The sequence below is a fragment of the Amblyomma mixtum genome, chromosome 4 (assembly GCF_055824585.1).
Source record: "Amblyomma mixtum isolate Tamu chromosome 4, ASM5582458v1, whole genome shotgun sequence".
Taxonomy (NCBI): Eukaryota; Metazoa; Arthropoda; class Arachnida; order Ixodida; family Ixodidae; genus Amblyomma; species Amblyomma mixtum.
The window spans coordinates 28,707,843-28,722,452 of NC_143015.1; the positions used below are offsets into that span (position 1 = coordinate 28,707,843).

At 48.0% G+C, this 14,610-nt stretch overlaps 1 protein-coding gene across 1 annotated transcript in view; it reads right to left on the reverse strand.

Annotated features, from left to right (window-relative positions):
* LOC149346030 (fatty acid synthase-like) overlaps positions 1–14,610 on the reverse strand; it is a 179,046-nt gene that overhangs the window by 121,103 nt on the left and 43,333 nt on the right. The window contains exon 5 of the mRNA XM_089541238.1: positions 5,075–5,308. Coding sequence (XP_089397364.1) covers positions 5,075–5,308 — 234 coding nt within the window. The remainder of the gene's footprint in view (positions 1–5,074; positions 5,309–14,610) is intronic.

The following is a 14,610-nucleotide window of genomic DNA, read 5'->3' on the forward strand; positions in this document are numbered from 1 at the left end:
CGCCCCGTCAGTATATGAAAGCGTTTTTAGTATTAATTTTGGCTGGCTGTTTCAGGCTGCGGAATGCAACGCCAGCATGCGTCACACACTAAAGGCGAGTGCGGATGGCTGATGGAGGTACATTCATATCACAGCCGAACAAAACGAAAACCAGGAGGCGCCTTCAAGATCTTTAACCCTACGCAGGTTTGACCAACGTTTTTAGATCCCTTTCAGTTTGAAAGCTGCGGCGCACGGATTGTCGCCTTTCCGTTTACTGCCGCGCGGTGGCGCTTGCCACGCTGTTTGCCCGACCAGCGTGGTCCTTCGCGTCTGCGCCATCGTCGTCGCCGCCGCCTGATTTGGAGCAGCCAGCAGATATCAGCATGGAAGATATCAGCTTTCCTCTGCCATTTGTTGGCAGTGACGCGTATCTTACAGTATGAAAAAGCTTCAAGCAAGGGTGCTTAAAGCATCCCACCAAAAAGATGCTAGAGTTTACCAACATTGTAAACAAAGCAATCTCGATTTCTTTGAAAGAAGGTCCCGTTTTTGGGGACATTTTTTGGGAGGTGCTAGACGAGCTGGAATTGCAAAACCTTGCTCGGCTTGGATGTGCAGAGCATATGGCCACTTTTACATGCCAAGTTCTGCATTTTGTCATAGTGACACGCTTGCACTTCTATGCGAGAGACGTGAACCGCCGGCTGGAGAACGGAGAAAAGGTTGTCATCGCAAATAACAAAGCTCGCCTTCTGTTGCCATTCCCTCCATGCTTCCGACTTAGTGTGTCTGCATTTAATGCTTGTCTGTGTTCAATTAAACTCATCATCATCATCATCATCATCAGCCTGACTACACCCACTGCAGGGCAAAGGCCTCTCCCATGTCTCTCCAATTAACCCTGTCCTTTGTCAGTTGCCGCCACTGTATCCCTGCAAACTTCTTAATCTCATCCGCCCACCTAACTTTCTGCCGTCCCCTGCTACGTTTGCTTTCTCTTGGAATCCACTCCGTTACCCTTAAGGACCAGCGGTTATCTTGCCTTCGCATTACATGCCCTGCCCAAGCCCATTTCTTCCTCTTGATTTCAAGTAAGATGTCATTAACCCGCGTTTGTTCCCTCACCCACTCCGCCCTCTTCCGATCTCTTAACGTTACACCTATCATTTTCCTTTCCATAGCTCGCTGCGTTGTTCTTAACTTAAGCTGAATCCTCTTTGTTAGCCTCCACGTTTCTGCCCCATAGGTGAGTACCACTACCGGATACAGCTGTTGTATACTTTTCTCTTCAGGGATATTGGTAAGCTACCATTCATGATCTGAGAGAACCTACCATATGCGTTCCACCCCATTCGTATTCTTCAAGTTATTTCCCTCTCATGATCCGGATCTGCGGTCACTACCTGCCCTAAGTAGACATATTCTCTTACTACTTCCAGCACCTCACTACCAATTGCGAAGTGCTGTTCCCTTGCTAGGCTGTTGAACATTACTTTGGTTTTCTGCATGTTAATTCTTAGCCCCACCGTTCTGCTCTGCCTGTCTAACGGATTGATCATGCTTTGCAGTTCTTGTCCTGAGTGGCTTAGCAAGGCAATGTCATCAGCGAATCGCAAATTACTCAGGTATTCTCCATTAACTCTTATCCCCAACTGTTCCCATTCCAGTCCCCGGAATACCTCCTGTAAGCAGGCAGTGAAGAGCATTGGCGAGATCGTGTCTCCCTGCCTGACCCCTTTCCGTATTGGAATTTTATTGCTGACTTTATGGAGAACTATAGTAGCTGTGCAGTCGTTATAAATATCTTCCAATATTTTCCCATAACACTCTTCTGCACCCTGATTCCGCAATGCCTGCATGACAGCTGAGGTTTCCACCGAGTCAAATGCTTTCTCGTAATCAATGAAGGCTATATATAAGGGTTGGTTATATTCTGCGCATTTCTCTATCACCTGATTGATAGTGTGAATGTGGTCTATTGTCGAGTATCCTTTACGAAAGCCTGCCTGATCATTTGGTTGACTAAAGTCCAAGGTTGTCCTGACTCTATTAGCGATTACCTTAGTAAATACCTTGTAGGCAACGGACAATAAGCTGATTGGTCTGTAATTCTTCAAGTCCTTCACATCTCCTTTCTTATGAATTAAGATAATGTTAGCGTTCTTCCAAGCTTCTGGTACTCTCGAGGTCACAAGGCATTGCGTATAGAGGGTGGCTAGTTTTTGTAGCACAATCTCTCCTCCGTCCTTCAACAAATCTGCTGTTACCCGATCCTCACCAGCTGCTTTCCCTCTTTGCATTGCTCCTAAGGCTTTCTTTACTTCCTCCTTCGTTACTGGCAGGATGTCCCATTGCTGTGCTTGACTGCCTCCCTCAGTAACTTGATGATTACATTCGCTACTGTATAGATTTGTGTAGAACTCTTCGGCTAATTCAACTATCTTATCCATATTGCTGATGACATTGCCCTGTTTGTCTTTTAGCGCATACATCTGGTTTTTACCTATGCCCAGTTTTCTCCTCACTGATTTTAGGCTACCGCCGTTCCTTAGAGCATGCTCAATTTTCTCCATGTTAAACTTTCTTATGTCGGCTACCTTGCGCTTATTAATTAACTTCGATAGCTCTGCTAGTTCTATCCTGTCAGTGGAGTTAGACGTCCTCATGCTTTGGCGTTTCTTAATCAGATCTTTGGTCTCCTGAGATAGCTTGCTGGTATCCTGTCGAACCATCCTACCACCTACTTCTGCGGCGCACTCTGTAACGATAGCTGTAAGATTATCATTCATTGTTTCAACACTGCGGTCGTCTTCATCAGTTAAAGCGGAAAATCTGTTTTGCAGCGACATTCTGAATTCCTCTACCTTCCCTCTTAATGCTAACTCGTTAATAGCCTTTCGCTTCACCAGTTTCCTCCGTTCCCTCTTCAAATCTAAGCTAACACGAGACCTTACCATTCTGTGGTCGCTACAACGGACCTTACCGAGGACCTCCACATCCTCTACGATGCCAGGGTGTGCGCACAATATGAAATCTATTTCATTTTTAGTCTCACCATTGGGGCTCTTCCAAGTCCACTTCCTGTTTGCTCGTTTGCGGAAGAAGGTATTCATAATCCGTAAATTATTTCTATCTGCGAACTCTACTAATAACTCTCCCCTACTGTTCCTAGAACCTATGCCACAGTCACCTACCGCCTTGTCTCCAGCCTGCTTTTTACCTATCTTTGCATTAAAGTCGCCCATCAGTACAGTGTACTGTGATTTTACTTTGGTCATTGCCGATTCCACATCCTCATAGAAGCTTTCAACTATCTGGTCATCATGGCTTGATGTAGGCGCGTAGGCCTGCACCACCTTCAGCTTGTACCTCTTATTAAGCCTAATTACGATAGCTGCCACTCTCTCGTTAATACTGTAAAACTCCTCGATGTTGCCAGCTATATCCTGATTAATGAGGAATCCCACACCTAGTTCTCGCCTATCTACTAATCCACGATAGCACAGTACATGCCCGCCCTTTAATACTGTATACGCCTCATCTGTCCTCCTAACCTCACTAAGCCCTATGACATCCCATTTAATACCGGCTAATTCCTCCAATAGCACTGCTAAGCTAGCCTCACTTGATAAGGGTCTTGCGTTAAACGTTGCCAGGTTCAGTTTCCAATGGCGGCCTGTCCGGAGCCAGAGATTCTTAGCACCCTCCGCTGCGTCACAGATCTGACCGCCGCCTTGGTCAGTTGCTCCGCAGCCGCTGGGGACTGAGGGCCGAGGGTTAATTGGTTTGTTCATAGAAGGTTGTGGCCAAGTACTACACCAGGGTGGCCAAATCCTGTTCTGGTGAGGAAGTGCGTTGTCGGTTCTGGTCACCGAAATCAGGCCGCACTCCAAGCCTGGTTATGCAATTCCATCGACACGCGGAATTTCTTTTTTTAATCCGGTAGAGAATTGCGTGGCACCGGGATTCGAACCCCGGTCCTCTTGCACGCGAGGCGGATGCTCTACCTCTACGCCATCGCCGCAATTAAATTAACATCCTATCAATTAAATTAAATCAATTAAATTAACATCCTAAAAATGAAAGTGGAGGACGCTGCTCCCGTCTGTGCGATCATTGCAAATAAAAGCTCTTCTATACTTATTCCCTCCCTGCATCCAGCTAAGTGTGTCTGCATTTATACTTGTGTTCACTGAAATTGGCATTCTAAAAACCGTGCAAAACGCTGCTCGAATGGGCGGTGCTTCGTTGATAACATATATCGCGGAATTTCGTGACTGATCTAGAAGCGGAACATCGCTAGTTTTAACCTTTCATTAATGTTTCGAGCATTCTCCCGAAGAAATACTGATAGCTTTACTCCAACATACGCACATCATCAGCGCTAGGTCTTCCTCGTAATTTGCAGCGCTGAATTTGCCGCACACGGGTGTGTGAAAATTGATTTTATGGTTCAAGAAGGTTGGTGCGAGGCACAGGCTATGTTCACGGGCAGTCACATGATTCCCCCCCCCCCTCACACACACACACATACACACGCACACTAAAACGTCCAAGATAAACGTTGCAAACGCGATGCGCTAAAGCGCAATGCATACCATTGGTTTTTTGCGAACTGGCATCAGCCTGCTCTTTATCTCACCCTTGAAACAGTTCTTTAACCATGAGACTGAAGTTTCAACGTGACAGCTCCAAAAGTACCGCAAATTTGAGTTCGACGTGTTCGCTCCCAATGTTATCGCGGATGAGAACAGGCTGTCACAGCAACTGCCAAGCGCGAGCGCTCCGGCGGCTGCGGGCCAACAGCGACAGCAGCGCCGCGTGGTGAGTGGAAGCGGACGGGGGCCGCTTTCTCGGGCGCGGCTCGGGGGAGCTTGCAAACTGAAAGGGATCTAAAAACGTTGGGTTTGACTGCAGTGGAGACAAGTAGCACACTGATAGGTCCATGAGAGAGGTCCATGAGAGAGGTCCATTGAAGGAGTCCGGCTAACCCCACCAAAGCTCGTGGAGAAATCTGCGGCGCTTCGCAAATTATTTTTTTACCAAAAAGCGCCCGCGGTGAAGATGTAGACAGCAGTTCTAATATCCTTACCAGCTGCAGGTTCACCATGTCCCACGTTGCTTTTGACGGCTCCAACTTTGAGCGGCGCCTCGCGCCCGGGTCGGCAGAACACGTCGCTAATGGCTCTCATTTCTTGCCTGTCACCGGTAGGGGTCCCCGTACCGTGTGCCTCCACGTAGGAAACCTTCAGGGGATCTATCCTAGCCTCGGCGTAAACATCTCTGAGCAGCCGTTCTTGAGCCTTGTTGGACGGAAAAGTGAATCCTGCAACAGCGCACACCACTCGCTTGTCGCATACGTGCTGGTCAGCGAAATGCCCGTAGGTCATCGAACGTAACGACTATTATTTAAAGCATCTCTTATACTGAAGCTAGTGACGCATAATAAAGAGCGATAAAAACATGTAATATAAAAATGAAAACAAACACCTGAAAGAGATACGAGACAGTAAGGAGCAGAAAGTGTGCAGCGCACCAAAATTACCATTTACTGGATTAACACGCTGGCCATGGCCCTCTCAGTCATCGAGCACAGAATTCCGTGAATGTAAAGTTTGATGTTTATCTGATCTCATCGTACGAAGACAGAACGACATGAATAGGACAAACGTCTAATAGCCACCGAAAATAGTGACTTAACAATACGTTTTGCTGGGCAAGTTGGAAGTATGTAAGTAAAACAGCGCTAGACACGGGACAAAGGAAGAACAACACAGCACAAGGCGCTACTAGCAACTCGATTTTTATTCCGCCGTAAGCGAAATATATATCCGGAAAGTAAGACAAAAACATAAAGATAAACAGTACAGACACTCAGGCACATAAAGTGTAGTCATTGCAGGTGCATGCACAAGTCACGAAGTTAGATAGCGAATTTCTTTGTCAAGTATCTTAATTGATGGCTTGCTGACGCAGTTCTGTCCTCTCTGATGAATGATTAGTGCCTCGAAGACTTCCCTTGCTCTTTTCGATCTATATTTCTTGATAACTCTCGTGTGGCCCAAGAAGGTGTGCAGTTTTTTGACTGGCAATTTTTGCAGTGTATGGATAGATTGCTGCGAGTTCCTGTAGAATGTAATCTGGCGTGCTCGCTTAGTCTGGTGTTAAAACAGGGGCCTGTTTGCCCGACGTACGTTTTACCACACGAGAGCGGCACGTCATAGACCATGCCACACTGACAGTCAGTGTAGCGTCCTTGATGGTTGATGCCACACGGGGCGTGCGATGGTTCGTCATTGTTGACTCGCTGGCAAAAGGCACTGAGTTTGTTGGGTGCAGAAAAGACCACTCGAATACCAACGAGTCCCGCCCACTTTTTGACTTGATGGGACAGTTTGTGAATGCAAGGCATGACGGTCTTCTTAGATGTTAGATTATCAAGCCGCCTGGCCTTCTTCGCATTCCGCACTTCCCTAAGAAGGGACTCTGCCACAGTCATGACCACAGGGCTGGGAAAACCTGCGCCCAACAGTCTCTCGGCCTGGGATTGCACACTTGGGAACATCTCATGAGGGCAAGTCCTGCTAATGGCGTTCTCAATCGCCTCTCTTTTGGCCCGTTGCGGTACTGTTCCAGTTCTTCGGAAGTTCTCGCCTACTGCCTGCTGCTGTACCACCAGAGTGCCCAGCAGGCAGTAGGGGAGAACTTCCGAAGAACTGGAACAGCACCTCAACGGGCCAAAAGAGAGGCGATTAAGATGTGTGAGGGAGCCGGCTTATCACAAGTTGCAGCGCTGATGAAGAAGCAGAAAGATCCTTGCCTGAGGCCTTTTTTCACGGCAAAGACGCATAAAGAAGGATCACCTTTCCGTGTCATCATTTGCGAAAGGTCGACCTGGCAACAGCCTTTGGGTCGGTTTCTGCAAAAAGCCCTTTCTGGTCTCAAGCTAGAGGACCCATTCCTGGTCAGGCGTCCTGCAGAGGTATCACAGTTTCTCAGCGAACTGCAACAGGGACCGGGATATGTGAGTGCTTTTTCACTGGACATCAAGGACATGTACTTTTCCTTACCGCACGGTGCAATTATGGAAGCCGTCAGCGAGGGCATTGAGTGCTTTGGGACCGTGCGTTTCCAGAACGCGTGCGGGATGAGTATGGATAGGTTTCTGGACGCACTAAGTTGTTATCTTCGTTCGCTGATAGTGGAGTTCAACAATGAGCATTATGTTCAGAAAGAAGGAATATGCATCGGTTCATGCTTGGCACCCATCTTGAGCGACCATCTGCTGGCACGACACGACAGACAACTTGAAAAAGATCTTCAAGCATGCGGTGTCGTCAAAGCTTTCCGCTACGTTGACGACTTCCTGATCCTCTTTGTATATGAGGAAGGAGACGCGGAAAGTCGGTCATCAAGCATTGCAGATGAGTTCAAGTCAATCCTGAAAGACTTCAAGTTGACCAAAGAGCTTCCTTCAAATGGGATCCTGCGTTGCTTAGACATGGAGCTTAGCTTCACTGCGCAGCACGTATGCTGGAAATACGCTCCACGATCGAAAAAAAAAATTCCTCCCATACTCATCTGCACATTCCAAGCTCGTAAAGCGGGGGATAGTTAAAGCGGCACTTAAGAACGCCATTAGCAGGTCTTGCCCTCATGAGATGTTCCCAAGTGTGCAATCCCAGGCCGAGAGACTGTTGGGCGCAGGTTTTCCCAGCCCTGTGGTCATGACTGTGGCAGAGTCCCTTTTGAGGGAAGTGCGGAATGCGAAGAAGAGCAGGCGGCTTGATAATCTAACATCTAAGACGACCTTCATGCCTTACATTCACAAACTTTCTCATCGAGTCAAAAAGTGTGCGGGACGCGTTGACAATCGAGTGGTCTTTTCTGCACCCAACAAACTCAGTGCCTTGTGCCAGCGCGTCAACAATGACGAACCATCGCACGCCCCGTGTGGCATCAACCATCAAGGACGCTACACTGACTGTCAGTGTGGCGTGGTATATGACGTGCCGCTCTCGTGTGGTAAAACGTACGTCGGGCAAACAGGCCGCTGTCAGAACACCAGACTAAGCGAGCACGCCAGATTACATTCTACAGGAACTGGCAGCAATGTGGCCATACACTGCAAAAACTGCTAGTCAAAAAACTGCACACCTTTCTTGGACCGCACGAGAGTTATGAAGAAATATAATCGAAAAGAGCAAGGGAAGTCTTCGAGGAACAAATGATTCATCAGAGAGGACAGAACTGGTCAGCAAGCCATCCATTAAGATACTTAACAAAGAAATTCGCTGTCTAACTTCATGACTTGTGCATGCACCTGAAATGACTACACTTTATGTATCTGAGTGTCTGTACTGTTTATCTTTATGTTTTTGTTTTACTTTCCGGGTATATATTTCGCTTACGGCGTAATAAAAATTGAGTTGCTAGTAGCGCCTTGTGCTGTGTTGTTCTTCCTTTGTCCCGTGTCTAGCGCTGTTTTACTTACATATCATGTACTAACTTGCCCAAGCCTCCGCCTTAACAAAGTTGGAAGTAATTCATATTGTGGACCACCGCAAAACGGACAAAGGACCAAGTAAAGAGAAGACGACACGAGCGCTGGCCGTGTCGTCTTCTCTTTAATTGGTCCGTTGTTCGTTTTGATCTGGTCCACAATATGAAAATGGCGACCAAGAACAACATTTTTGTATGCATGATGCTATTCTGTCTATGTGCCAACAAGAAGGTATATGTTCAGGTACAAATAATTGAACCCTCCAGGCCCACCAGTTGAGACCCAGTTAACACGCAAGCTGCTGTAGTGACTCGAGGGTTACTGTGCTCGGCTGCTGGATCGAAACACGTGGGTTGGATCGCGGCAGTGGAGGTCGCACTTCGATGAAGGCGGAATGCTAGAGGCCCGTGTACTGCGTGATGCCAGTGCATGTTAAAGAACCCCAGGTTACCGAAAACATTCGCAGCCCTCTACTACGGCGTCCCTCATAGATGGGAGTCGCTTTGGGATGTTAAACACCGTAAAGCCAAACCAAACCAATTAAATGCACGGAACACCGTGGACAGACGGTTGAGGAACTGGAAGATTTCGGTGGTGGTTTATGGTTTCTGGGGTTTAACGCCCCAAAGCAACTAAGGCTATGAGGGACGCCGTAGTGGATGGCTCCGGAAATTTCGACCACCTGGGGTTCTGACCATCCGCGATATTATTTTGCGAAGTTCTCATAATAAGCTTTACCAAGCGAATAAAAGGAGCTGCCTGCTTTTAAACAGGATGATTGTACTTTTCTCCTAGGCCGAAAAAACGCACCCTCATAGCGCTGAATGAAAGGTACCCTTGCACCGTGTGTCAACTGGTTTTAAATGGCCGCAGCTTGGCTTCCCAAAAAGAGCTCCCTAATATCTCATCCAAGTCAATAATTTTGGACACGGAGAATCGTAAGAATCATTCAAGGATTTATGCATTCGTGGCTCTTCGAATAGCTCCGAAGAGAGTTTCGTATCACACGATCTATACTAAAACATTACGAACTATATTCCACAGGTGGGTCATGACATAATCATGCAATTTCCAGAATTACGGATACAAACATATATATAGGGCAACTAAAAAAGTGCCTACATTGACACATAAAGATATGCCTTCCTTGTAAATTTTGATGGTGCAAAAATGCACATTGTGGAAGCCAAAACTACCTACACCTCAAATGAAAACGCCAATTTACTTCATACCTTAATGTTCCCATAAAGATCTGAATCACTGTCAAATGTACTAGTTTTCATTATGTGTTCAGGGCGCTCTCCAACTCATTTAAGGAAAAGTGACCTTGTCTTGATTTGGCAGTTATTTTGATGCCACGAGCAAGTACAATCGAGTATTTCTGCATTCGCCCTTATCTCGGGCAGCTTACAACTCTTTTCTGTAGCCGCCAGACAAAGACCGATTTCGCCAACATTTGCGCTAAACCACGGCCGCTGCGACGGACTCTGGGAGTTGTGGTATCCCGGTTGGCGATCAGGTCGGCGCGGTGCATGACATCCACGCAAGAACCAGCCCTGTTTGCATCGCCCCAAGATGCTTCTCTGCATGAATCCTGGATTTGTGAGAGAGGTGGGATCACCTGAGGGGTGCCGTGCTCCGACAACTGCTCTAAACTGGGGGCACGGATTTTTCGTTTTCTTGAAAAGGTTTCTGAGACAGAGCATAGAAAGTGGTCATAAGAGGCAGGTGAACAAGTCCTGTTCAGCCTATTTAGCAGTCTTCTCTCTGTTCGCGACTGCAGATTGGCAAATGGTAAATTTTTATGCTCTGAAATGCTCTTTACGCGCCGGTCAGCTTTGAGGCAGTCCCTCAAACTGCCAACTAAGAGGCGGTCGGATTCACCTTCGTGCTGCTTCGTCACGCCGCCTGTGCAGTGATTTTTGCTCGATGTAAGGTTGTGGGTGGACAACAGTGTGAAATCTTATTGTCGTATTCAGGACTCCACAGTGGGCATCTTTGATGCGCATATTCACTCCTGGTACCTCAAGCTACCACAGTAGTGATAGTGCTTTCTCTATTTCATGGAATGAAAAAGCTTAGCTGTGCAAGACTGTGCGAACGTGGAATAATTCCTGACATTTGGTTGCACATCAATCTTTCAACACCCCGCCGCGGTGGCTCAGCGGTTATGGTGCTCGGCTGCTGACCCAAAAGACGCGTGTTCGATCCCGGCCGCGGCGGCTAGAATTTCTTTGGAGGAGAAATTCTAGAGGCCCGTGTACTGTGCGATGTCAGTGCACGTTAAAGAACCCCAGGTGGTCGAAATTTCCGGAGCCCTCCACTACGGCGTCTCTCATAGCCTTAGTCGCTTCGGGACGTTAAACCGCATAAACCAACCAAACCTTCCAACACGCGTGACAGTTTAGAAACATGAAAGTTGGTCGGAAAATCACTCCCGTTTGCCCATTATTTCGGAAAATAAAAAAATGGTACAGTTTTAATGTAATTCAACCGAGAAGGTGTGTGAACGCATGTGTTGTGGCCTGATTGGCTTAAAGTATTGCTTTCCTGGGTCGTCCCTTTATCTGGCGACGATATTAGACTCCGGGCGTATGCTCTGATTGAAGTTAAACCGACCTGATCTATTCGCGCTGCAGATGGAAGTTGTTGAAGACGACGATGTGCAATGCACAGCGCGAGAGTGCATTGCAGCTGCAGTTTAACACAAGGCATAGTTGGCTGTGGTCATAGCTGTCGCGTTCGTCGATGTTGTCCGCACCAAGGATTCAATCGGCCTCTGGCCGAGGTACTGCACAGGCTACCGCCGGCATTAGCTTTACCGCCGTCTCCCAATCGTCGTTTCACCCCGTCTCGCAACTGGTAAGCTGGTCACTGACTCCGTTTTCTTTCATGCGGACCTTACCGGGAGCCAGTACCGGATCCAAGACTTCAGATTCCCCCTGAAATGTTGTGGACCTCAAAAAAATAAGTTCCATGGGCTAACTTTAAATGTCCCACGTATGAATGGTCACCTGAAAATCGGCGGAATCGAAAGAAAACTTGGTGGCATGCGGAGATCTAGTGGTTAAGGGCCGTCGCTGCGTCGTCGTAGACCCCGAACCAAAAGTGGTGAAACTGAAGCTTCTGTTGCTTCCAGATCGCTTTGGAAACGCCTTCGTACATGAGCCACTGCTGGCGTACGGGAAGGTGACCTCGGTCTCCAGGCAAAACTAGAACGTGGCGGACATCGAACAGTTGAGAACACTGAGCCGGGATGTTGTTCTGTCTCTCGCTGAAGGAATAGGAGTTAGCGACGTCCCACATCAGCTGGCTGTGTGCGGCACAGAGAGACTGGTTTTGCTTCCGGGAAATCACCGCTGTGATTCCTATCAAACCGTGTTGGCCACATTCGTCGGCACTGCCGCACGCCACGCTTTGAGGACTGCCGGTGCTTCGGTCACACCGCGGAAGAGTGCGTCGGGACCTTTGCAGATAAGCTGCGGCATCGTGTGCGGCCCCCCGACAACGCTCTACAAGAGCACATCATGGACGCCATGGAAGTGCTCGATGCGGCTAGTGACCTTGCAGTCGCTGCTGAGGACGAGTCTTCCAGAGCTAACACGTCCGTTGCTTCCCAGAACGGCTCCGATGAAAGTGAGGAGAAAGCGCAAGGCCATGCAGCGCTGCCTCGGTGTGAGACGCCGAATCCGGTGCCGTTGTGGAGCCTACCACCCACTCTAATTCTCCCAAAGGTGCCAGTCCGGTTACTCCAGCCCCCGTAGCCAGTGCTGAGGAACAGCTTGCAGGTCAGACTACTATGCCTGCAACTGGGACCCTTCTTCCTATTGAGCCTCTTCAAAAGCGCCGTGCGTCGTGCGCATCTGAATCAAGTGACGACGGTGATCCGGTGAATATGAAGCATCGCCACCGCCGTCGGCGTCGAAACGCAAGGGGAAGTGCCGACGTTGACGGTCCCGTAGTGCTGGTGGGGGTCTGGAGGCGACATAACCGTCTACGGACATACAAATGCAACTTAGGTTTGTGTGATCACCATAGCGGCATCTGAAGAGCTGGTGCTCGCAACGCTGAATGTGAGTGCCCTTAGGTCTCACCAGAAACATGTCCAACTACGGAGTCTTGTCAGCTGCAGGCAGCTTGATTTCGTCGCCGTCCAGGAGACTAAGATTGAGAATGAGCAGGAGACAGATAGGGCAGCAGAGCCATATTTGTCTGATTATAATGTTCTCGTGACGCAAGCTCTTGGTTTGTCGGCGGGTTGCTTCTTGTTTTTGCGAAAGGCTCTTCCTTATTCTGCGTTGTCGTACTATACCGACTCCGAAGGGCACTAATAAGCTGCGACTTTCTGCTGCACAGGGAGCCATGGAGAGTGATCAATGTTTATGCGCCCAAAAGTGCAGCGGAGCGTATCGATATGTTTGAAGGCATGGCTAACCACCTCGACTGTGATCGGCACGTTGTGCTAATTGGAAACTACTGTATGTAGCCGGAATGATCGAGCCGAGCCTAGTGCTCACAGAGATAACGCAGGACTCATTGGTACAAGGGCCTCATACCATGCCACTAGCCTATTTACGCATATTCAGGGGCGGTCCCACGCGAAACTAGACAGGATATATGTGTCTTCCTCGCTTGTGTCCCTCGGTCTGCTATGTGAAACTGTACCGGTTTCTTTTACAGGTCATTGTATGGTGGCTGTCCCGCTCGGGAGAAATTATTTTACAAAATTTACGCTGCAGTGCGAGCTTTAGAAGTTAAATTCTTGGCTCGCAAACGACCAGCAGTGTGCAGTTCAAATACGCTCACAAGTGCAGTTATATTTGAGCGATGCCATGCCATTGTTAGCTGCATGGGAGATGTTTAAACAGGAGGTGCGAACGATAGCTAGTGATATTGGGTTGGTTAGGTCCTTTTGCAGGAAGTTTCAGGAGATGACACTGCACAGGAGTTTGTATAACCTCTATGAATTGGAATAAGAGGCACATAGATTATATTTAGACGAAATTGCTAGTGTAAACCTACAAAACACGACACAGAAAGACACAGCTGTGCCCGAGTTCGATCTCGTAGGAATCATGCTTTGCACGGTTAAAAGCCTACTCGACAAGCTCTACTTGCCGAATACTGTCAGGCTACTGCCAAGCTGATACTGCGAATGATGTCCAATGGCACGCTTGTAACCAGTTCGTGTGACCGCTGTGTTTGTGAACTATTACAAGGCGCTGTTCAGGGACGCTCCTGCTACTCATAATTCGGGCCTAGTAGCTAACTTCAAAGCTCTTATAACACCTTTAACGGATCACGACTGTGCTATTATCAATGGCCTCGTCACGTTAGGGAAATAGAAGCAGTTGATCATTTACCCTCTCCAAAGCCCTTGGTCCTGATGGCACCTCATGTGAGTTCTACAAAGCTTCTAAATCTATGCTGAGCCCAGTCCTGCTCTATATTTTCGATTTAAGTTTAGAAGCAGATGTTCTTAGTCAGCCGTTTACTAAGAATCGCGCAGTCTTAATTCCAAAGAGCACTGACAAAAAGAGTTGATCTCAGTGGACGGCTACAGGGCTGTCACGTTGGCAAATGTGGACCACAAACTTTTCGCGCAAGTTCTCTCAAATTGTCTGCAACGCGTGATGCCACTTTTCATTGGCCCTGACCAGACGTGCGGTTTGAGAGGCCGCTACATAAAAAGTAACATACGTACTGCAAGTAAAATTCTCGAATGTTGCTCCGGCTCTTATGAGCAGCTTGCTTTACGACAGATTTAACCTTGCGAGGCATTTGATGGTGTCGGGCATTCATTTCTGTTTTCACTTTTCGAGCGTGCCAATGTCAGATTCTCTCAGATCATGAATGGTAGCTTACCAATATCCCTGAAGAGAAAAGTATACAACAGATGTATCCTACCGGTACTCACCTATGGAGCAGAAACGTGGAGGCCAACAAGGAGGGTTCAGCTTAAGTTAAGAACAACGCAGCGAGCCATGGAAAGGAAAATGATAGGTGTAACGTTAAGAGATCGGAAGAGGGCGGAGTGGGTGAGGGAACAAACGCGGGTTAATGACATCTTAGTTGAAATCAAGAGGAAGAAATGGGCTTGGGCAGTGCATGTAATGCGAAGGCAA